The sequence below is a fragment of the Panulirus ornatus genome, chromosome 31 (genome assembly GCF_036320965.1).
Source record: "Panulirus ornatus isolate Po-2019 chromosome 31, ASM3632096v1, whole genome shotgun sequence".
NCBI lineage: Eukaryota > Metazoa > Arthropoda > Malacostraca > Decapoda > Palinuridae > Panulirus > Panulirus ornatus.
Window position 1 is genome coordinate 6,573,648 of NC_092254.1, and position 26,064 is coordinate 6,599,711.

The following is a 26,064-nucleotide window of genomic DNA, read 5'->3' on the forward strand; positions in this document are numbered from 1 at the left end:
ATAATACCCATGCTTAGTGCTTTACCAAAATTTGATTATTGATTTCTTAAACAACCGGTCAGCGTCTTGTAACTTACGGGGCTGGCCGTCCGTGGACGACGCTCCGGAAATGGCTTCCCAGCACCGTTGCCCTCACGAAGGTATTGGAACGCTGCGACTTCATCTCTCTTCTTCTCCGACATGCTCGCGTGATTTCCCCCAGCAGAAAGCCCTTATATGCTGGAGACACGAGAGGCGGTTGAGGGGGTTTATGACAGTGGAGGACGTTGGTCTTCGTCATAGTAAGAGAGGAATTTGCTCGATGTTGATGAATTAAGACGAAGGGGGAAACTCCCAAGAGTATAATACCGTTTACGCTGATTGGTTTGAATTGAGTATTGAGCGGGTAAACGACAATTACCATGTCTTGCTGTATCTTTGGGTACAATTTTTCATTTTGTGTCCCTAGCGTGAATGGTGTCTCCATGTCTGTCTGTCTATGCGTGTGTATGTGTCTGTGTGCTTTTTGTAAATATTGTGCGGGTTTTATACAGGTTCACAATATTTTTTGTAGGTTAATATCTTTTATCATATATATTGGTGTGGGTTTACCCCAGTGCGTTTTCTGCTTTTCTTAATATCATTTATATTCTCCTCAACTTGATTCTTGAAATAACCGATTGCCTTAGACACAATAGAGGGTAAAATTGTTCATTTATTGAGTTAAACAAGCTTGCTCCAAAATAGGTAATAGTTAAAGAGAAATGAAGCGTGTGGCAACGTGTTCCCTGGCCAGGCAGAGTCTTGCCACAACATGGCAATTTTGGACCTTAATTTACATATATATTATTCATAAATTGTTATCGGCTTGTAGATAACTTGTATGGGGACGGGAGGCAGCTGGGTGGTCATGTTAACGTCACTTGTAATATAAATGAATATATGATTATGCTATAAATACTCCAGGGTTCAGAGTTGCTTGGTAAGGCATTTTATCATTATATATATATATATATATATATATATATATATATATATATATATATATATATATATATATATATATATATAATGCAAAGTGAAAACAAGAAAATGTAACACGATAGGTTCCCAAGTGCATTTTCGTGTAATGATCACATCGTCAGGGGAGATACAAGAATGAGATAGAAGTAAAAGTTAGTTGGTATACAAGGAAGAGACGTAGCTAAGACAGCATTGGTAAACAAGTTTTACCGGATGGTGGTGTTCGGGTCTGGCATCATGCCTGTCGTAATATTTTCATTATGTGGACAAGAAAGGGAATTGTTCACAAATTTTGCGTACAGCAAAGTTATCCAATTTGTATAGCCCTTCACTAATATTGATGTTACAGTTCTTTGTGTTTATCATAATAGAAGATTCAGTGATATTTCTCGTGATAAAGGAGTTACAGTTGATAACTGAATTGGCATTACTCCAGTCAGTACAATGGTCGTGGTTTTTCAAGGCATTTGAATCCTGTCCTGTTCTTTTATTTTTGTTGCTTAAGTCTTACATAAAAGATCCTTACCAGTCTGACCAGTATAAAACATTACAATTTGTACAAGGTTTTTTGTAAACTCAGCCCGCAGAATTTTCTAGATCACGCGCATCAGTGTGACCTCTCATTATATATATATATATATATATATATATATATATATATATATATATATATATATATATATATATATAGAGAGAGAGAGAGAGAGAGAGAGAGAGAGAGAGAGAGAGAAAGAGAGAGAGCTTTTCGGACTCCACCTTTATGAGGTTACACAGTGAGTGAAAAGTCAACTTTGGCGAGGCTTTATCATTAAGAGTACAGTCTCGTCAATGACCTTAACTTTCCAAGGGAGTCTACATTTCCCTGCTATCGGAAGTAGCGCAGTCTTAGACTTCAGAAGTGTTTTGGAAAGATCAGTGGATAAGCAACTGTTGCACCATTGAATGATACTGAAATATTATAAAGATTATGTGGATTATAGGTTTATGATTAATGATATTCGAATTAAAATGAAGTATATACAGATTTGAACACTGTCTTCTTTACCAGATCAAGTAGTTGTGAGTGCCTCCAATACCAGCACACTTAACATATAAGATATTATTTCAAATGACTGCAGTGGGTTCAGTCCCGCCTCCACGAAAACTATTGGGTTTTAGAAAAAAAAGAACATCGTCCCATCTTTGAATACCTTTGACTGTGCCCACTGACTTTCCTCTCATAACCCACACGTATTTTACCTGAAAAGAGACACACATAATTTTAGCGGGCAAAAATACTCTTGAATGTAGTAGTGTAGGGGAGGAGCCAGTCTCTCTTGCGTGGATTTGAATTAATGTTTACCCTTCCATCTGGGTCCCTGTGGTTGGGGAGAACGGTCGAGACGGTCCGCAGCCCACCAGGTCCCAACTTCTCGGGTAAAACGTATAAATCCTCAATGTATTCCCCGATAATGGAGTCGTGCCTCGGGTGGTCTCTCTCTCTCTCTCTCTCTCTCTCTCTCTCTCTCTCTCTCTCTCTCTCTCTCTCTCATCTCATCTCATATCTCTCTCTCTCTCTCTCTCTCTCTCTCTCTCTCTCTCTCTCTCTCTCTCTCTCTCTCTCTCTCTCTCATCTCATCTCTCTCTCTCTCTCTCTCTCTCTCTCTCTCTCTCTCTCTCTCTCTCTCTCTCTCTCTTTCTCTCACGATTTTATTATCTGGTTCTTTTGCTTCTCAGAGATGAAGAAATCTAACTCCAAAGCTTTTCCTAAGCTCTGGGAAAGAAAACCTGGTGTCCGTTGAATGGAGGTTTAGTAATTAAGCGAGACGGTGAAATATTGCAGCTTTGGTTTGAGTGAGTTGCCAGATACTTCAGACCGTGAAAACTTTATGGAGGTAAGCTTTCCTCTTACTTTGCAATTGACTTTTTTGGGGGGGCGGGCTCTTATTTTCTTTTTCAATGGCATAAACTTTATATAACCTTTACGAAAAACGTCTGTTATTTCTTTGCACAGTGAGCGATGAATGCAATACCGCAGTATTGCTCCACACTGTCCATTGAGATTTGTCATGGACACCTGTTACAAGTTGATTCATATTTAAAAACTATTCCCTCATGATTTTAATTTTCCTCTCTTTGGTCACCCATTTATTCATTTATAATCGTCCCGTAAATTTTCTCTTGAAGGAATCCTGAATTTTTATTGCACGACGTCTTATTTTTTCCAGGAGCGCGTACCGCTCCACGCTGCACTACTTTAAGTAGCAGGAAAATTATCGTGAATATATATATATATATATATATATATATATATATATATATATATATATATATATATATACAATACAAAACTAACCTGAATGAGCATTTACGGTTTTCTGAAGCCACTTAACATTGTGGATTGACCGACTTTCCAAAGATACATGAGTAATCAAGGAATGGCTGTCTATAATAACATAGGAGTCTGAATTATAGAAAAGAAATCATTTGAAGTCGCATGAGAGCTGTTTCTCGTGTCTTTGTCTGGGAGCTGTCTTGCTGAATATGTCAAAAATGCATGAAGAATCAAAACTAACTGACCTAACTTAACCTAACATAAGACTTGTCGGCAGCGATCCTCGGAGAATATAATTAACGCGGAAAAAAAAAAATTAGAACGCTGCTGAAGTGTGCCATAGTATTCGTAATATGTGAAGCAAATACCATTTTACAAAAGAATTGGCTCAACGTCTATAGCATGAAACGATCAAAAACTATAAGCATTGCTTTACAGCCATAATAGAGGCGTATACACATCTGAAAACCCCTTAACTGTGCACCACGAAGACTGCCAGGGTAGGAGTTAGATTTATGGTCCAGAACCATTAGTGGAACAAAACAATGACGATAAACTGGTCTCCCCCCATACCAACTTTGGATGGATATTCTTTCTCTCTCTCTCATACTCCCTTCCAAGATACAATTGTCTCACTGGGAAATTTCATAGCCATTATTGTAGGGAAGAAAGTGGATCAATCCACATGTAAAGTTAGGTAGATGGTGATAGCCTTATGTTTGTATGACGTTAGATATAGTTTCCACCCTAGCTGCGTAAAGAGATGTACCATGTTTGGTGTTGGTCTATGTTCTCTTACTTAAACTTGGATATTATCTGTGGTGTATTTCCTCCCTAGCATATACATACGTTTATCGTAGTAAGTGTTTGTATGATCACATAAATTTGTCCATCAAATATGTTTTTAACCAATGGGGTTAATCGTTTCGCTAATATATATATATATATATATATATATATATATATATATATATATATATATATATTAGCTCTCTCTCTCTCTCTCTCTCTCTCTCTATATATATATATATATATATATATATATATATATATATATATATATATAGAGAGAGAGAGAGAGAGAGAGAGAGAGAGATTGCAAATATTGAAATTTATGCATCTGATTCGGATAAGCGAAAAGATATATTTTGATTACACCAAATCCACCATGGTCGCGAGAGCGCTCATGCCCGTCGCCATCTTGAAGTTGGTTTGCACCATTCAAACCAACCAACCAACCTTTCCCAACCCGACCCTGCCTAGGGCATGTGGCCGCCCATCCCTACCTTACCCTAACGTAACCCGAGGGTGGCGGACGGGCAGATAAACAACGTTGACCATAAACATCTCTCAAAAATAACGTCTGATCCACAGATGCCTGCAAAATAAGCACTACGTAAAGAGAAGAAATAGTTGACTGTTGGTTACTTCAGTTTCCTTAGGATCAACCAGCACATACCATATGGGCCCCGGACTTAGAGAGGCCTGGCTACCCTCTTAGGGGGTTTTAAAAGAGGTTCCCAGAACTGAGCCTTCTTTGCTGTGTGTGTTCTCTTCATTGATCATTCTGTTGTTTTCCTTAGATGATTACCCTGTAGTGATATTTTTTTTCCCCAGTCCATTAGATTGAAAAGGTTCTCAGTTATCTAGATTAACAGATAAGTCAGTTGACTTTGATTTCGGTTGACTGGATGGCCTTGATTATTGGTCAACTGCGTTTCTGAAATTCTCATTTGATCGCAATGAAAGAGAAAATTTTATGCCGGAGGGAGTTGCTCGCAATAGATGGCGTCCCACGATTCGCTGATTATCGGAGAAAAACACAGTCGTCGGATTAAGCATTCTTTTCCCCCCAGACGGCGAGGAACAGGAGAAACAACAGAAAAAAATATGCTCGGTAAAAATCCGTCGCTCCAGCAACACTGCAGCAAGCTACCGAAGCGAGACGTGGAATTAAGTAGCTAGGATGAGAGAAGGTTTGAAAATTGGTCAGTGATAGAGAATAGGCGAATCCTGCTGTTGTGAAAAGGATTAAATTCTTAAAGCAGCGTAGGATATGTTCGCACATACACTGACCATGAGCTACCATGAGCACTGGTGGGGTAAAAAGGCTGGATTGGGTTCGAATCACAGGGGACGGCAGTCGGTCCACATCCAACCCATGTGTTCAGTCTTTCCCTCTTGTAGGCTGGCCGATATATAGACACTTGGCTTAGGCTGGGATGTATGGACGTACACACATGCGAGTAGAAGACATGGTACACGTACAAGGTCAAGAAACGAGACTGAAAAACACTCATCGCGCAACATACAAATAACAAGAATCTCTCTCTCTCTCTCTCTCTCTCTCTCTCTCTCTCTCTCTCTCTCTCTCTCTCTCTCTCTCTCTCGTATAGTTTTGTTAACAGCTTCAGGCCATTACAGGGTACAGTTTTACCAGCTGTAACAGATTTTAGCTTTCCCCTGCGTATTTTAGCGCTTTTTGAACAACTGAATTACCGTAATGTTCAAGACTTCTGTATCATTGTCCGTCATTGCGCTCCAGATTTACAGAAGCCCATTGTATAATGAAAGTCTGTTAGATCTGGAACAATCACAGTGTTTCTGACCATTTAGCTCTGTTTCAAACCATTTGATTCAACGTGTTTCGAGGCATGTAGCGCGCAAGGTTATAAAACCATTTAGCTCAGTGTTTGGAATATTTTTTTTTTCCTTTGAGCCATTTAATACAGTTTGTATCCGTTTACCTCAGTACTTTTGAACCATTTAGCTCAGTGTTTCCAACAGTTTAGAGCTCAAAGTTTCAGATCATTTAGTGTTTCGAACCATTGATCTCTACATTTTTCCTAGCCATTTATCTCATTGTTTCAGACCATGTAGCTAAATTTCTAAAGGTAATCTCGAACCAGTTACGTAAGCTTAGAATCATACAGCTTACAATTTTGAATAATTTAGATAAGTATTAGAAGCATTTTGTTGCAGTGTTTCGCATCATTTACATCCGTTTCAGATATTTAGCTTTTTCGAATCGTATAGCTTAGTTTAGAATCATTCATCTCATTATATCGAACGAATTGATGAATATTTTTTTTTTAATTTTCAAACCAGATAACTCTGCCTTTCGAGCCAGTGAGCGTACTGTTTTGAAGGGTTTACCTCGTCATATCTCGATCCCTTTGGGCTGGCTTTGTTTCGATGGTTCGTGAGGGGGGGATGGATCCCCCGGGTTCTCTGGTCATGTGATGAGGCAGTTGGTCCCTCAAAGGATTTTCCTCTCTGCTAATCCGATCGGACGGCTGGAAGTGATAGGGTTAAGTTCCCGTTAGCGTATGTTAATTGGGGGAGAACTTTTTCAACGACCGAAATTCAGCTTTATGAAACACCCCGACGCGGAAGGCACCGTTTTCTGTGGGGGTAATTCGGTGCGATGAGTGAAATTACATTTATTACTTAAACGAAGTATTGCAGTGCGTTTAAAATGAAAAGGATTTTAGGTAATTGAACACGACAAGTGGATTAGCCAACTGTAACAGCCGTTTGCCGGAATTGAGAGCCGGGGTTTGAATGTTGATGTAAAGTCCTTCCTGGTTTCAACACATCATCATGGTCCACTTATGTTATTTTTCGTTTTCTGTGGAAATTAACGTCTTCAGAAAATTATTCATTTTTCTTATCTTTTATCATTTCAGCTTTCATTGTCGTAGCTGATTTTTTTTTTCAAAAGTATGTAACGGAAACTTTCTTTGCTCATTGTGTTTGCTTGCTTAATGTATTTGCGAGATGTGTTTGTTCCATCGATGTGTTCATGTTCCTTTATTTTTTTCTGTTAGTAACGCGTTGGTTCTCTTAGTGTATTTCGCTCGATGTGTTTGTGCGCAATTCTTTCTTTGCTTAATATATATATATATATATTTTTTTTCCATACTATTCGCCATTTCCCGCATTAGCGAGGTAGCGTTAAGAACAGAGGACTGGGCCTTTGAGGGAATATCCTCACCTGGCCCCTTCTCTGTTCCTTCTTTTGGAAAATAAAAAAAAAAGAGAGGGGAGGATTTCCAGCCCCCCGCTCCCATATATATATATATATATATATATATATATATATATATATATATATATATATATATATATATATATATGTGTGTGTGTGTGTGTGTGTGTATTATATATAATGCGCTTGGGCTGTCAGTTTCCTTGTGTTTGCTTGATGTGTTTGTTCGTTCTGTGTTTATTCGATACATATGTTAGTTCCCTGCGTGGGTGTGATTGCTCGATGTGTTTGTTCGCTGGGTGCGTTTGTTAGGTTGAGTGAGTGTGTCGCAGTGCGTGGTTTGAAGCCTGTGTCGCCTGAGCCAGCGCACTGCAGTCCTTATGTATTGAGGGCTTCCATCCCACTTAGCTGCTGGTTGCTCTCTCTCTCTCTCTCTCTCTCTCTCTCTCTCTCTCTCTCTCTCTCTCTCTCTCTCTCCGGCAAATATATATATATATATATATATATATATATATATATATATATTTTTTTTTTTTCATACTATTCGCCATTTCCCGCGATAGCGAGGTAGCGTTAAGAACAGAGGACTGGGCCTTTGAGGGAATATCCTCACCTGGCCCCCTTCTCTGTTCCTTCTTTTGGAAAATTAAAAAAAAACGAGAGGGGAGGATTTCCAGCCCCCCGCTCCCTTCCCTTTTAGTCGCCTTCTACGACACGCAGGGAATACGTGGGAAGTATTCTTTCTCCCCTATATATATATATATATATATATATATATATATATATATATATATATATATATATATATATATATATATTATCCCTGGGGATAGGGGGAAAAGAATACTTCCCAGGTATTCCCAGCGTGTCTTAGGCGACTAAGAGGGGAGGGAGCTCGGGGCTGGAAATCCTCCCCTCTCGTTTTTAAATTTTCCAAAAGAAGGAACAGAGAAGGGGGCCAAGTGAGGATATTCCCTCAAAGGCTCACCCCTCTGTTCTTAACGCTAACTCGCTAACGCGGGAAATGGCGAATAGCATGAATATATATATATATATATATATATATATATATATATATATATATATATATAGATATTTTTTTTTTACGGGTAAGTGGGAGTGGACCTTAGACCTGACCTGCTTGAATGTATTAATCCTCCATTAGCTCAAGTTCCTGTGTGTGTGTGTGTGTGATCAAGTATAATGTGTTCCATTTAGAAGTGCGTCTCAACCCTATATTTCCCAGAACCTCTCCTATTACGCCCTGCCTCTGTATGTTCACATTAGACAGTACGTATCCTTCAGGTCACGACACCCCGCAGTGAAATATATTCTCATCCCCCGTGTATCAGTTAAAGCGTTAAAACGTCGTCCTTCTTTGTGTCAGATAAGCTTACCCCAGTGTCAAATAAGCTCAGTCGTGTCGATAGCTCAGGGGGTTCTTGATAGCTTCACGCTGTCAAAGGCCAGAGATGTGTAAATTCAACCCCAGAGAGGTTCTGGAGTGTTGGGTTAGTGTTGCTTGTCAGAGGCAAGAGACATAGATTTGGGCCCCATCAGAGAGATGGGGGACGCTGGAGCAGAGGGAGAGCAGGATGTTGGGTAGTGTTGACACACACACACACACACACACACACACACACACACACACACACACACACACACACGACCCCCGGTGGCGGAGCCTGGGATGTGTTTCTGGGAAACACTTCGTCTTGTGTTTCTTTCATTCACGGAGCCCTCAGGGGGCGCCGCCTGGTGTTGCCGGACATATTACAGTTATGGATGTTCCATGATGTGGTGGTCTCTCTCTCTCTCTCTCTCTCTCTCTCTCTCTCTCTCTCTCTCTCTCTCTCTCTCTCTGCGTAGAGTGAGGGAATTTCCGGGTCATCTTGAGGTTCCTACCGCCCCCGCTCCCCCCCTTTTCCCCACCCCATGCTAAAGAAAGTTGGGTGTCAGCTTACAGGAAGGCCGCAGGGACGAGCCTAGCGAAAGGGCTTAGCCTATGTAATACCTGCCCTAAATAGAGGGGGTTTTTATGTCACCTTGTGTGTGTGTGTGTGTGTGTGTTGGGGGGGGGGGATATTTCCCCCCTTATTGACCGCCGCTGCCGGGCTTACGAGTCATGGTAATGTCTTGTCCCGGATCCTTCATGTAGTTTACTCTCACCGGCGTAAGAATGGCTGGTTTGTGTACACTGCTGCTGCACCTGCTGCCCACACCATGGGGGGGGGGGACTCTTGTACAACCTGGCTCATTGCTGCTGTCCTGTGCACAGACTGACTCTCTGGTTCTGTCCTGTGTACAGACTGACTCTCTGGTTCTGTCCTGTGTACAGACTGACTCTCTGGTTCTGTCCTGTGTACAGACTGACTCTCTGGTTCTGTCCTGTGTACAGACTGACTCTCTGGTTCTGTCCTGTGTACAGACTGACTCTCTGGTTCTGTCCTGTGTACAGACTGGTTCTGTTCTACGTACAGACTGACTCTGGTTCTATTCTGTGTATAGACAGTCTGTCTGCTTCTATATTTATATATGGTTAATGATGAAACTCGTCTTCTTACCGCCCGAGGTTTATTTAGGGGATGCAGGTTTGAGTCAGACGGATTTCCTTCCCAGCTACACATTTGAATTAATCCTGACAAGACTACTCTCCTTAATTACCTCTTCATGTTTTAGACACAGCCATGTTCATCTCAGAATCTTAATACCGCAAGAGGGTGTGCTGAAATGGTCTGGACGTACGGAGAAGATGAGTGAGGAAAGGATGACTGATAGGATTACAAGGAACATGGAAATGTACTCGCATCATGAAATGAACTCGCGTAACCGTGAATCTTTCTTCAGTGTCCAATAATCTGATACGAAAATACTTTTTCTGTTTTGTTTTTTTCTAAATGCTCAACAATTGTCTGGGAAATGACCCTTGGCCATGATGCTCAGAGAGCTGGAAAAGGTCTTCAAGTGTCAGGTCAGAGTACTCAGTATTGTAGTAGTAATGAACCTGTATTCCATATTACGGGCGATGGTTCGAGCCCATGAAACGGAGTTAAGTAATATATTTTTTTATTTCATTTAGCGTTTGTTTAACAAGATGAAATTGTATGAGCTCATTCATCAGTGTAAAAAGTTATAGAACTGAGACATAAGTCGTCGGATATAAACTGTGGCTACGGTACAGCTCACATCTTTATTTTGATGTAATTTTATCCCATCAAAAGCTCTGTAATCTGGCCAGGGAGACTTCTGTAATGGTTTACACAGCTTCATATACCTAGGTTGTGTGTGTGTGTATTGGACTAGGCTTCCACTCGTAACACAATGGCATTTACGGACGAGCCGTCACAACTGTAGACTTGCTGGTGTTGCCTCAGAGTGGTCGATCAGGCGTGTTGCCTCAGAGTGGTCGATCAGGCGCGTTGCCTCAGAGTGGTCGATCAGGCGCGTTGCCTCAGAGTGGTCGATCAGGCGCGTTGCCTCAGAGTGGTCGATCACATGTGTTGCCTCAGAGTGGTCGATCAGGCGTGTTTCCTCAGAGTGGTCGATCACATGTGTTGCCTCAGAGTGGTCGATCACATGTGTTGCCTCAGAGTGGTCGATCAGGCGTGTTTCCTCAGAGTGGTCGATCACATGTGTTGCCTCAGAGTGGTCGATCAGCTTCAACTCAGAAGCTTTCAGTTCCTATTCCTCAGTCAAGACTCTGACAAAAGACATATTATACCTATTTTGGGTGCTATTATTTTCTGTGTAATGTGGTGTTATATCCATTATCCTAACCTAGTTATAGCCTTAAACACTTTTGTTAATCCTGTGCTAAAAAAAAAGATGAGACTTTTTTTCTCCTCACGGTTGCCAGCCACAATATTTATAGTCATAATCCTTTAAGCGGTTTGTAGCGTTCCACGTGACCTGAGGTTCATATGGGTTGATGGATTTCAAAACAAAAGAAGCAGCCGAAAAAAGTAGGTATCTATAGTTTACCTTTTATGCCGAAGACAGACAGGTTGACGGAAAGGATTACGTTTGGTCTGGCCTCCGTCGAGGAGATTAATTTGTAAACCCGCGTTAACTAGCGTAGACCACCGTCGGTGGGAACAACCGTTAGCAACCAGTGTCGGGGGAGGAGTGGCATGGGGAAGGGGGTGGAGGCTGGCCACCGTTACAGACTTGGGTCCCGTCCCATCCCCCACCTGCACCCCCGGCCTCCAACACCAACATCCTCCTCCCTCCCCTCACCGTGTCCCTCTCCCGGGGAACCATGTCACGGATGTGTTTCCTTTGCTTACATTACACCACACTCGGTTATCCTCGGAATTTTGTTGCGTTTGCTCGCCGCTCATCTATAGCCGGGAGAAAGTTTTTAATAGCCACCCTCATAAACATGATTTGATTATTCTCTTGTAAATATCTATTTGATGGTGATATATATATATATATATATATATATATATATATATATATATATATGTATATATATGTACGTATATATATATATATATATATATATATATATATATATATATATATATATGTATATATATGTACGTATATATATATATATATATATATATATATATATATATATATATATATATATATATATATATATATATATATATTCCTTCTCCAGGACGAAGGCCTTCTTGCCATCACATACCAAGAGGTGGCAAGATTTTATGTGTTTGTCTTCGTAGGGTTGAGTGCAGGACTGTTGACAAGATGGTGGACTGTGATTTTTATTGTGGGAGTTGTATCTTGGGCTTGTGGAGTCTAGTGTTATGCTGAAAAAGTGATCGTAATATTCGAGAAATGCAAGTCCAGAACAGTGATGGAAAAGTGTAACTCGAACGTGTCTGGGGAGTGTAGTTTCCAATTGTAGTTTCCAATGAGTTAAAGAGTAGATATCTTGGCTGGGTGAGAGTTTTTAGTTGTTTAGTGACGTGTGTTTATTGAGGGAGAGAGGCTTGCAGCCATAGTCTATAGAGGTAAAAGGCGGATTTTAAGTTTCTGTTCAACCCTCGGTGTAAGTAGTTGGTTTTGGAGTGGTTTGGTTGGGAGGGGTTGACTTTGCTGTGTGAAGGGTGAGCCGTTGCAATACGTGCTTCCGTACACCGCAAACTTAAGTAGTCTTCATCTTCTCATATCTTTCCGAGGAGCTTCGACCAATCGCATTGTAAGAGGCGGTTTTCGCACCTCCCGAAAAATTCGTAAGTCATCCATTTTTTCCGTGTCTCGCATTTCTCGTGCGTTTTCTTTTTTTTTTTTTTCATTGTTGTGTTTAACGTAGGGTTAGACTGCTTTAAGGGTGGGGGGGGTATTTTTAATGGGATTTTGGTCTTTAACTTGAAGATGAACGAAAAAGTTTGATTGTTAGAGATGTTAGCGCTTTCATTTATTCAGGCTATTGTGTAGAATATCGTGTTATATATATATATATATATATATATATATATATATATATATATATATATATATATATATATATATATATATATGTGTGTGTGTGTGTGTGTTACGAGGATCGGTCTTTTCAGGCTTTTGCTGAGCGATGGAAGAGGGAGCCAGAGAATTTCTTCTTACACCAATTTCGACATTTTTCAGTGTTTTTATGAAGGTGAAGCATTATTCATTGTCTCTGAAGGTTTCTTTCCTGACCGTGGCATTAATGAAACAAGATTTGGCTTTTATACCGGTCTTTGATATTCATTTAACCATCAACCACACTCTATCACCTAATGGCCTCTTCCCAGCCTTTATTGTACAATCATGGTTTTTTTCTTTTTTGGTTTTTTTTTCCTTTTGCATCAAGTATATCCTGGCGAGTTCCTCCCCACCTCGCTAGTGTTAGTTAGTAGTTCGTGTGGGTGAGGTGAGGACGAGTGTGAGGTTACCATACACCCCGTGCTGTAGGTCTGTACTGTATATAGAGAGGTGTGTGTGTGTGTCACCAGCTGCCGGCCGTTGGAACGTTATTGGTAATATTGCGAGTAGTGTTACGAGTGTTGTAAGGCGCGGGGGCAGTTTATAGGTCAGATGTGAGGCGGTCTGGTTGAACTTTGTGATTGCGTGCTTGTCTCCCACACACACTGAGGGGAGGATATCTTCTGTCTCGGCGCCCTAGCTGTGCCACACAAGGCAAATTACCTCATCCTTGGCTCTCGTATGTACGTTAGGTACGTACGCTCTCTCTCTCTCTCTCTCTCTCTCTCTCTCTCTCTCTCTCTCTCTCTCTCTCTCTCTCTCTATCAGTTAATGGCCGTAATATCACACTAGGCCTTCAAAGGCCTGGCCCTTTAATCAAATGTTAATTTCTCAGTGATTATCCTATAGCTGTAATCATTCTCGGATAAGCCAGTCCTCGTGTGGATATATTCACGTAGCCAGTCGCAGGCTAATTACTTCATCTGTTCAGAGGAGGAGGCTTGATTAACTCCAGTCTGAGGGGGCAAGTCTAGGATGGTGTTGGGGGGTGACTGATGAAGCTACGCCCTGGAGGAGGCTGGGGCCGTCCCGCAGGGGTGTGGCTCTTGGGTCATAGACAGACGGGGGTCGGTGTGGGAGGTTCTTGTTCATCCTCGAACTGCGACAGACTTGGGCTGGACGCAAGAGCCAGCCGTTCTTAATATTATAGTTATCATCACTGTGTATTATTTTTGATTTTTCGTACCGTCACTACGTTGGCGGCTTATGATCATAGTCGTAAAGTATTACGACGATGCTTTAAGTGCAGTCTTGGTTGAGACAAAGTCTATTCACGGCGAAGTCTTACTATATAAGACACTCTCATCTCAGCGAAGTCTCGCCCAAAAAAAAGAACTCCCTCAGCAGCGGCGAAGTCTTGCATAAGACCAGTCTTTTCTCTCAGCACCGAAGACTTGATTAAGACAAACATTCTCCCTCAGCAGCGGAATCTTCGAGTCGAGCTTTTAAACTGAGAGTGATTTGCCCATTTTCTGTTTTCTTTCTTTTTTTTTTTTTTTTTTTTTTTTTTTCAACCTCCTCCCGTCCGGCGAGGATTTGTGCGAGAAAAAGGTCCAGGCCGTTTTCGGTTGAGGGGTGACGCAATAAAAGATCTTCACGCGCAAGTGAAACAATTCTCTGCAGCGAGGCAGCGCCGTGGTGTGGCCGTAAAACTTCTGGTTTGTTCTTACTGCTGCAAGTCGACTCGGGGAATATAAATGGTCGCCAAGTTAAATGTTCCGCTGTCTCTATGTAAGTGGAGCAAAGAATTTTGTAGTTCGCACACACACACACACACACACACACACATATGATAATAATGATAATAATAATAATTATTATTATTATTATTATTATTATTATTATTATTATTATTATTATTATTTAACCTATTCGCCGTTACCCGCGTTAACGAAATAGGACCTGACGGAGAAAGACCACATTCGCTCACATGCATTCTCCAGCAGTCATTTGCAATGTACCGAAGCCAAATATATATATATATATATATATATATATATATATATATATATATAGAGAGAGAGAGAGAGAGAGAGAGAGAGAGGAGAGAGGGAAACGTGTACTGCTCAGTGCTACATGCCCGTACAATGAGGCTATATATATATATATACCATTTAGCCTCTACCTACAGGAACACACTTCTCATAGCAAAAAAACGACTCGACACCCTGACGCTACAACCATAAACTTTTATTATTACGCATGAAATGTCAGAAATACGGCAACATACAGTACACAACATTAGCAGTTAAAAGAAGTACTAGTGCAGCGTGTGTTGCTCGTCTAGCTCGTGCTAGCGCAGACATAGCGGATTTTTTGCTAAACGCAATTATACTGTTTATTTAATTTCCCCTCTAATTTCGTTGCCGTCGGGCATTATTCCCGAGCGAATTATCGTAATGTTTTAGCGACGTTTGATATTACTAAGCCAAAGTTAAGCTTTGAGTTACGGTAATTTTGATTGGAGTCGGAGTTAGGGTTGTTAAGGTTAGTTACGATGAGTTGTTCGGGAGTCCCCCCAAGTTATAACGTAATCGCGTCGGACGCAGAATTAAATTCATGTTATTTTACGAACGTTGATCCAATATTCCGTATTTTTCTCCGTCGCAAAACGCATGGAGGGAAATGGATGAATTCCTATACGAGAATCTTGATGAAATAAGGAGCTGGTCAGCGGGATGAGGAGAAGCCAAGCATGATAAAATAAGGAGCTGGTCAGCGGGATGAGATGAGCCTAGTACGATGAAATAAGCTAGTCAGCGGGAATGAGGAGAAGCCTACCATTGCTTTGTTCTAGTTACGCCCGCCATATGTACGCGGGGGGGAGGTGTGGAATTTATTGCTAAAGTTAACGGAAATAAATTCGTGGAGGTAATCTCCCCATCATCTGAAACACTAAGCTACGAAACATAAATCCAACTCCCGCCTTTTATTATAGCGTGGCACCAGCAGGTGAGGAATTTCTTCTGTTCCTCTCTCTCTCTCTCTCTCTCTCTCTCTCTCTCTCTCTCTCTCTCTCTCTCTCTCTCTCTCTCTCTCTCTCTCTCTCTCTACACACACACACACACACACATGCTGGATCGTTCCTCCCAACGCCTCAGGCCCCGGGGTCGTAGATCTACCGCGTCTCCTCCTTGTATTGACCTCAGCTCATCGTGTTGATCAGGTCCATTCATCAGGGTGTCCACTGGCTAACCCGGCCTCCTCATGCCTTGGCGCGTCCCGGGACAGTGACAGACCTGGGAGAGGCTCATCCCACTCCACTACCTCGCACAAAGGAAAAGTCCGCCAGACAAAAGTAAACCTTATGGTCTGGGGACTGCGGTTATCTTCAGCGGGACAGTAATAGTATCGTACATTCCCAGGGCTCTATATAAACCGGGACGGGATAGTAAAAGAGGAAAGCTTGTGATTGTCTCAGATAGCCAAACATAAAGTTTGATCCTTGTCTTTTCGTGAGCGCTCTCCCGGCAACAACACCAACACAGCCTCCTCCCCCCGGTTATAACCGACCTGTCTTGCACTTATATCTTTTATTTCCTTATATTCTCGCTTCTCTTAAGACTCTCCCGTATCACTGTCTCGAGCGTGTGACTTCATTTTCCTCCAACTTGTCTCAAGTCGTTGGGAAACTTTGCCGTAAACACCGTTAATACTCAACTTGCCACTTGCCTTCTCTCACAGGGTTGACCTGTCGAAGATAAAAGTTTTTTTTTTATGTTGAATGTTCTTGCTTGTCTCTCGCCTCTGCTGATGTGTTTGTTGTTTGTTTGTTCGTTTGTTTTTGACACGTAAAAGGTGAGTTAGTGTTGATGGTCAGTGTGTTGGAATTGTGTGTGTGTGTCTGTGTGTGTGTGTGTGTGTGTGTGTGTGTGTGTGTGTACACGATGGCTAGGTTATATGTAGCCAGATGAACACCTGGTAACTGATATTACGAAATATATTTGATTTTCCTTAACAGCACTGAGAACAGCAATGATAATCAATTATCTTTCACTGTTTCAGGACGTCATTTGAATTGCATGATGGAAATTTGCATCTGTATATGAGTTTTATCATTAAGGGTTACGTATAACTGTAGTTTTCATTTTGATTCATGTGATAAATGATGTTTTCATGTAAGATATTTATAACTGATTAAAAGAGTGTATTGGTTCCTTACAGGTGTTGGCTGAGTAGGCTTGGGAGCACATTAGTACTAACTCAGCCTAGCTAGTACTACCTCCCTGATGTGGTCGCAGGACGAACCATGTATGTGGTGGTTAGTGGTGAGAAGCTAGTGAAGCTATATCTTTGAGGCTGACTGACGACAAACTAGCTCAAGTGAAGTGGTTCTGTTCATTGGACTGACTTATAAGATAAAGCTGGTGCCTCTCAAGTTTGTGATATGAGTACAGTGTAGAGGTAGAGTCCACCATCGACTGTGGAGAATATGGCCTTGTACCTCGTCTACAGTGTCTACACTCTCCTGGTCCTCTCTGTCCCTCAAGGTGAGTCATTTCTTACAAGCAAGGTATTCTTCCTTCCATGTACCCGACCACGGTTACCTAGGCTCTTGGGACTCCTTAACTTAACGTACGATGTTTTCGAAGTTCTTCTATCCCGAAAGCTGGGTCTGGGACCTTACCTTACGTATATCTTACGATGGTTCTGGGGGTCGTTTATTCCGACAGTTGGGTCTGGGGGCTAAGTGATTCAGGTTATTTTAACCCTCTCTTTTATATACGTGTTACATGAGTGTAAGGGACTACAGGCTTCCTCTTGTGTGATGCTGTGAAACAAACGTGAAAATTGCACCTAATGATGCATACAGCACGACTTTACGACCCTTGAGTACGACGTTACGACCCTTGAGTACGACGTTACGACCCTTGAGCACGACGTTACGATCCTTGGGTACGACGTTACGACCCTTGAGTACGACGTTACGACCCTTGAGTACGACGTTACGACCCTTGAGTACGACGTTACGACCCTTGAGTACGACGTTACGACCCTTGAGTACGACGTTACGACCCTTGAGTACGACGTTACGACCCTTGAGTACGACGTTACGACCCTTGAGTACGACGTTACGACCCTTGAGTACGACGTTACGACCCTTGAGTACGACGTTACGACCCTTGAGTACGACGTTACGACCCTTGAGTACGACGTTACGACCCTTGAGTACGACGTTACGACCCTTGAGTACGACGTTACGACCCTTGAGTACGACGTTACGACCCTTGAGTACGACGTTACGACCCTTGAGTACGACGTTACGACCCTTGAGTACGACGTTACGACCCTTGAGTACGACGTTACGACCCTTGAGTACGACGTTACGACCCTTGAGTACGACGTTACGACCCTTGAGTACGACGTTACGACCCTTGAGTACGACGTTACGACCCTTGAGTACGACGTTACGACCCTTGAGTACGACGTTACGACCCTTGAGTACGACGTTACGACCCTTGAGTACGACGTTACGACCCTTGAGTACGACGTTACGACCCTTGAGTACGACGTTACGACCCTTGAGTACGACGTTACGACCCTTGAGTACGACGTTACGACCCTTGAGTACGACGTTACGACCCTTGAGTACGACGTTACGACCCTTGAGTACGACGTTACGACCCTTGAGTACGACGTTACGACCCTTGAGTACGACGTTACGACCCTTGAGTACGACGTTACGACCCTTGAGTACGACGTTACGACCCTTGAGTACGACGTTACGACCCTTGAGTACGACGTTACGACCCTTGAGTACGACGTTACGACCCTTGAGTACGACGTTACGACCCTTGAGTACGACGTTACGACCCTTGAGTACGACGTTACGACCCTTGAGTACGACGTTACGACCCTTGAGTACGACGTTACGACCCTTGAGTACGACGTTACGACCCTTGAGTACGACGTTACGACCCTTGAGTACGACGTTACGACCCTTGAGTACGACGTTACGACCCTTGAGTACGACGTTACGACCCTTGAGTACGACGTTACGACCCTTGAGTACGACGTTACGACCCTTGAGTACGACGTTACGACCCTTGAGTACGACGTTACGACCCTTGAGTACGACGTTACGACCCTTGAGTACGACGTTACGACCCTTGAGTACGACGTTACGACCCTTGAGTACGACGTTACGACCCTTGAGTACGACGTTACGACCCTTGAGTACGACGTTACGACCCTTGAGTACGACGTTACGACCCTTGAGTACGACGTTACGACCCTTGAGTACGACGTTACGACCCTTGAGTACGACGTTACGACCCTTGAGTACGACGTTACGACCCTTGAGTACGACGTTACGACCCTTGAGTACGACGTTACGACCCTTGAGTACGACGTTACGACCCTTGAGTACGACGTTACGACCCTTGAGTACGACGTTACGACCCTTGAGTACGACGTTACGACCCTTGAGTACGACGTTACGACCCTTGAGTACGACGTTACGACCCTTGAGTACGACGTTACGACCCTTGAGTACGACGTTACGACCCTTGAGTACGACGTTACGACCCTTGAGTACGACGTTACGACCCTTGAGTACGACGTTACGACCCTTGAGTACGACGTTACGACCCTTGAGTACGACGTTACGACCCTTGAGTACGACGTTACGACCCTTGAGTACGACGTTACGACCCTTGAGTACGACGTTACGACCCTTGAGTACGACGTTACGACCCTTGAGTACGACGTTACGACCCTTGAGTACGACGTTACGACCCTTGAGTACGACGTTACGACCCTTGAGTACGACGTTACGACCCTTGAGTACGACGTTACGACCCTTGAGTACGACGTTACGACCCTTGAGTACGACGTTACGACCCTTGAGTACGACGTTACGACCCTTGAGTACGACGTTACGACCCTTGAGTACGACGTTACGACCCTTGAGTACGACGTTACGACCCTTGAGTACGACGTTACGACCCTTGAGTACGACGTTACGACCCTTGAGTACGACGTTACGACCCTTGAGTACGACGTTACGACCCTTGAGTACGACGTTACGACCCTTGAGTACGACGTTACGACCCTTGAGTACGACGTTACGACCCTTGAGTACGACGTTACGACCCTTGAGTACGACGTTACGACCCTTGAGTACGACGTTACGACCCTTGAGTACGACGTTACGACCCTTGAGTACGACGTTACGACCCTTGAGTACGACGTTACGACCCTTGAGTACGACGTTACGACCCTTGAGTACGACGTTACGACCCTTGAGTACGACGTTACGACCCTTGAGTACGACGTTACGACCCTTGAGTACGACGTTACGACCCTTGAGTACGACGTTACGACCCTTGAGTACGACGTTACGACCCTTGAGTACGACGTTACGACCCTTTTTAAACGTTTTTTTTTTTTTAAAAAAAACGCCCCCCTTTTTAAAAAACCCCCTTTTTTCCGTTCCCCCAATTTGGGCCCTTTGGCCAATTCCCCCCCCAAAACCCCCCCTTTTTTAAGGAAAACCCCTTTTTTTTTAAAAAACCCCGGGCCCCCCCAAAAAAAAATTTACCCCTTTTCCCCTTGGGGGTTTTTAAAAACCCTTAAAAAGGCCCCAAAAACCCCCCCCTTTTTTTTAACCCCCCCAATTTTAAACCCCCTTGAAAAAAACCCCCCCCCTTTTTTTTTTCCCCCGGGCCCCAAAAAAAAACGACCCCCCCCTTGGGGGCCCCCCTTTTTTTTCCCCCCCTTTCCCCTTTTTGGGTAAAAAAAAATTTTTTTAAAAAATTTAAAAAACCCCCTTTTTCCCCCAAAAAAAACCCCAAAAAATTTTTCCCCCCCCCCTTTTTAACCCCCTTATTAAAAAAAAAAGGGGGTTTTTTTTTAACCCCTTAAGGCCCTTTTTAACCCCCCCTTGGGGAAAGGGAACCCCGGGGTTTTGGGGGCCCAAAAAAACCCCTTTTTTTTGGGTTTTTTGGGGGGGGGGAAAAAGGTTTTTTTTGGGGGTTTTTTTTGGGGGCCCCCCTTTTTAAAAGGGGGGGGGGAAAAAAAATTTTTTTAAAAAAAGGGGAAAAAAAAAAAAAAATTTTTTCAGTAACATAAAAGGTAACTTAGGTAACTTTTTTTTCTTCTTTCGACGTGAATTATATAGAGATAATCCGGTTTGAGTGTCAGTAGGGATTGAATTATATTCATTCCTTTGTGGATCTCCGTCTCTTGAATTTTGAATTGTATTTATTCATTTGCGGAGGACCGTCTCTCGAATTTTCTCTATGTAAACAGCTTTTTTAAAGTTGTTAATTCTCTTCTCTTTTTTTTATTTGTCCTTATTTTGTTTTCTTTTAAATCTTTTGGGCGGGTTTTATACTTGAACATGAAAGAATTTTCAACACCATTTGAGGAAAGTCTTAAGATGGAGGGGAAGAATTTTCAAAGGAAAGAAGTCTTTCGACCCTGGGGAAGAATTTTCCCCACTGTGAGGGGGGAAATTTAAACGGAGGGGAAGAATTTTCACCCACGTGTGAGGGAAAGTCTTAAGACGGAGGGGAAGAATTTTCACCCACGTGTGAGGGGAAGTCTTAAAAACGAAGGAGAAGAATTTTCACCCATGTGTGAGGAAAGTCTTTACGGCGTCGGGGGAAGAATCGTCTGGTGGGCCATTTTTTTCCCCGCCGCGCGCGGGCCCGGTCTGCCGCAGTCCCACTTACGGTGCGCCATTTATCACCGGGTCAGCGTCGCCTGCACGCCAATTCATTGGAACCTCGGCGCCCTGGCCACGCTTGGCTCTCCTCCCGGTGATCTGTGTTAATGTGCAAGTTCAAACTCTCGCTCGCCATTTGGCCTTTTAAGCGGGCTGACAATACTTTCACCATTTTCTATGGAACGCCATGTAGGCGATAATACTCACAGTGAAAAATGATATTCGAAAAGACTGGTTATTATACCGGATTGGCACAAATTGGAGCATGGGTAGCGATGCTATAGTGTGATGGATTATTGTCGTTATAATTATATAAAAGAACGGTACATTGATAATTATTACATAAAGGACATTAACTGTAATTCCTGTACTCCATTTCATGATTTAATGTGAGGATTTTTACTTTTAGTCATGTATTTTATGGACTATTTTTTTTATTAGTTCTTGTTAGACTTGTTTATTGTTTATGTGATGAGCGTCAGACACACGTGTCTATGGCATGCAGGTCCGTCATGCAGGCCCGGTGGCGACCTGCATGACATTTATTTTTTCAGTTGTCTGGTTCCAAACGCGGGGAAGGGCGAATAATATTTATATATATTCATATACATATATACCTTATAGGTTTCAGATGGCCGTGCAAAAAGTATGAATAAATCTGCTTTTTGGAATGATTAAGAATTCATTCACGGAGATATGCAAAGAATTGTAAAATTGCCATTTGGATTAAATTTTGACCTTTGGGTTTGGGTGGAAACAGACGAGAGGAAAATGTTTTTATGTATTTATGTTTTTTCCTTTCTGATATATATATATATATATATATATATATATATATATATATATATATATATATATATATATATATTAATAGTACCAGACAACGCTTGCTTAGGTTTACACTGCTAGTGAAAAATCACCTTTAGCGAGGTTGTATCATCATCAAATGAGGAGACAGGTTACAGAGTGCAGTCCGCCTCATAGGAGTCCACCCTGTCCCTGCTACTGAGTGTGGCGCAGCTTTTGAGCTGCAGGAGCCAAAACCAGGTACAAGGTTATCAACCAGCCCAGAGGGAAGGATAAACAGCTGGCTTGGCTGCGGGCTGACAGATCAACCACTTCATCATGTTCCTACTCTCTATGGAAGTTAATAAGATCAACCACTTCATCATGTTCCTACTCTCTATGGAAGTTAATAAGATCAACCACTTCATCATGTTCATACTCTCTATGGAAGTTAATAAGATCAACCACTTCATCATGTTCATACTCTCTATGGAAGTTAATAAGATCAACCACTTCATCATGTTCATACTCTCTATGGAAGTTAATAAGATCAACCAGTTCATCATGTTCATACTCTTTATGGAAGTTAATAAGATCAACCAGTTCATCATGTTCATACTCTTTATGGAAGTTAATATGTCTGGAAGTAACTGGTCTGAAACGTGGTCTCAGTAGCCCGTAACCCACTAAGTTCCTAGTCTCGTATATCTTTTTCTTAACCTTGCTATGGTACTGTCTCTCCCGTCTTACTGCTACACTGTTAATGGGTTTATTGTTTGCTTATCATCTTTTTTTTTGTTCTTAGTGTCAATATTTTCTTGTTTTTATCTCTGTTTTATCATTCATCCCCGACCCTCCTGTATCTCGTGCTATCCATATTAAAAACCTGCTTCAAAGTAAGGGTAGATAAAAGCCTCAGAGAGACACACGCCAGGGGGAAAAAATGAAAGTATTTACGATCAAAACCCATATACTGAAGCAAGGACTGGGACCAAATACCTGGCCAAAGATCCGAACACCTCTGGCATCTGGAACTGCTGTATCGAACCCCGAGATCCGAACATGTGTGCTTATGGAAAAAAGAGGATTCCAACCCACATACCGGAACAATTTCTCAAGCCTGCTGACCGTAACTAGAAATCTATTCTATGACTTAAAAAAAAAAAAAGAAATAGAAAAATAAAAATATATTACAGCTCATGTACCGTGAAATGGATTCGAGCCCGGGCCCCCGTGCTTCGCCAGCTGCTGTTCACAGCCCCTCACGCTGCCATCCACTGCTACCCCATCCACTCACTCCCGCTGATGGGAGGGTGGGAGGAGGAACGTGCTGCTGACGAGGCAGGCAGATGGCGTGGCTTTCAGACCCGAGTAACGGGCCCTGTATCGTCTTCTGTCACTACGGGGAACATTGTACATTGCTCTCAGCCTTCTCATTTGAAGGTGACCAGTCAGTGGCTCCATAGCCTTGTCTTTGCCAGGCTGAACTTCTTCAGTAAATTTAAGGTTTCTTTTTTTTTTTAGCTGAGCGAAAGGCTGTTCAGTCACCTGATATCATTTTTCCCCCCATAAGATTATGTTATAAATATACCAAAACTGCTGACGAGAGACGTGGTCTTTGACATTTTTCAAATGTTAAAATTCAATTTCGGCTCCCTGGACCCCTGATGCGGGGGGAGGGTGGGGTATTGCCCCTGCTGGGGGAGAGGCCCACCCCCCAACACCCCCATGTCTTCTGCCTCCATAATTGAACCTTTTACCGTAAAAAGTTATAGAGAGAAGGTTGGACTCATATTAATGATGAATAATTGATGTAACTCTGATGAATATATGAGTAAATTCATGTAACAGAGTAGAACCATGAGATGTTTTAGTGATTTCTTGCGATATTTGAGTGGAACCTTGTGATATTTGAGTGAATCCTTGCGATATTTGAGTGGAACCATGAGATGTTTTAGTGAATCCTTGCGATATTTGAGTGGAACCATGAGATGTTTTAGTGAATCTTTGCGATATTAGAGTGGAACCTTGTGATATTTGAGTGAATCCTTGTGATACTTGAGTGGAACCCTTATGATCCCCGGTGTGGTGGTGGTGCCATCTGAAACCATACCGGGCCATCTGGTGGCATTAGGACACCCATCCACTCCTCCCACCTGGTGCCATCTGGAACCATTTATTGCCATCTGGAGGCAGCTGGAGCCATCGTAATATCCTTGGAGAATACCAGTCTTCCAGCAGGTTCCACCACACGGATTATATTCACTACTCTGCCTTCCGTTCGTCCGCAGACGAGTCTTCTCTGGGCGTCATGGTTGCAGTCTCCCCAAACATACCCACAGCCACAGTGGCTGGACTCAGCGGTGAAGTCAAGTCATTAAGAGTTAATCGCGGAGTCAGATGTGCATTCATCCTCCAAATCTTGGAATGATAAACGTCTTGTGTCATTTGTGTTAGTGCACGGCCGACTTGTGGCTCAGCGAGAGCTTATATGATGGTGTTTTTAGAAGGGATTTGGTGTATCGGGTCTGGAACTGGGGTTCGAACTCCAGGGCTGGAACTAAGCCCTCATCCAGGTCTAGCACCAACAAGTTTTTTTTTTAGCAGTTCTGGAAATGGACTTTCAACCCTGGTTTGTAACCAGACTTCTACCCTTTTCAGGTCTGGAACCACGCTTCTTCCCTTTCCAGGTCTGGAATTGGGATGTTACTCCGGGTCTGGAACTGGTCTCCTAGTCTTTACCATGCCTGGAACTTCGCCTGGAACCCCGTCAGATATTCCCACTCGATTCGTGTGCGTCATATTTCTTCATCAAATTACCGAGGGCAGACGACCTCCCATGAATGTTAACCACCATCACCCCATAGCCCCGTGCCAGTCTCTCGTTTGCTTTTCCAGATACCTTCGTTCAGCTTTGGCCTCCAGGTCTAGGGCTCAGCTTTAGTTGCTTGGGTAAGGGTATAGCGTAAGTCACCTGGACAAGGGGGTCACTGTAAGTCAGTTGGGTGAGTGGGGGCTTGGGGCCACCTTAGGTCACTTGAGCAAGTGACCAGTGTAGGTCACTTGGGCAAGAGGCTCAGTTTGGGTGACCTGGGTAAGGGCTGAGCTTGAGTTACCTGAGCAGGAGCTAAGCTTCGGTCATTTAGGCAAGGGATTCCTTGTCAACCGATTCTGCATGTGGGACTATTTGAAGTGGGGGGAACACGAGATGAACAAGGATCTTAGCTCCTTGGGCTTGCACTGTAAGCGTCCTATATGGAAACATGAAGGAGATTTGCGTCATGAGGGTTTTATGACACTACCGAAGCCGTTCGTTTGAAAAGATGCAATTAACATTGATATATTAGGAGGAGAGAGAGAGAGAGAGAGAGAGATGTGATCTGTCGATGAACGAGCCTGCGTCGCGGCAAAGACGACCCGTGTCGCTCTAGTGATGGCGGCGTTGGCGACCGCTGGAACCGATGTTAACCCTCCCTCATCCTTGTAGCCGGGTGGCTGCTACCCTGGCGGGGCTCTCGCTCATCGTAAGGACGTGTGGCAAGAAGAGAGAGAGAGAGAGAGAGAGAGAGAGAGAGAGAGAGAGAGAGAGAGAGAGAGAGAGAGAGAGAGAGAGAGAGAGAGAGAGAATAATCCAGAAGGGAAGGTGACTGCGGCCGACATTTGAGTAATAAGGCGGCGGGTCGGATGTCTGGTATCGGCAGGTGCTGGTGGGTTGGGAGCACGGGGGGTGCGTGTGCCACCCATGACACGTGGGGGGGAAGTGGGAGGAAACCGTAGCAAAAATCCCCAACGCCATAAGATCAGTGTCCAAGGATTGTC

The 26,064-nt window shown here is 43.1% G+C and overlaps 1 protein-coding gene across 2 annotated transcripts in view; it reads left to right on the forward strand.

The window, feature by feature from the left end:
• Positions 1-26,064, forward strand: part of LOC139758780 (nephrin-like) — a 126,426-nt gene that overhangs the window by 33,649 nt on the left and 66,713 nt on the right. The window contains exons 1-2 of one of the 2 annotated variants that reach the window (XM_071680570.1): positions 443-456; positions 16,953-17,278. In XM_071680570.1, the coding sequence (XP_071536671.1) occupies positions 17,221-17,278 (58 nt within the window). In that variant the 5' untranslated portion in view covers positions 443-456; positions 16,953-17,220. Of the gene's footprint in view, positions 1-442; positions 457-16,952; positions 17,279-26,064 lie in introns of those variants that run through there. The other variant, XM_071680569.1, reaches the window with a different exon arrangement.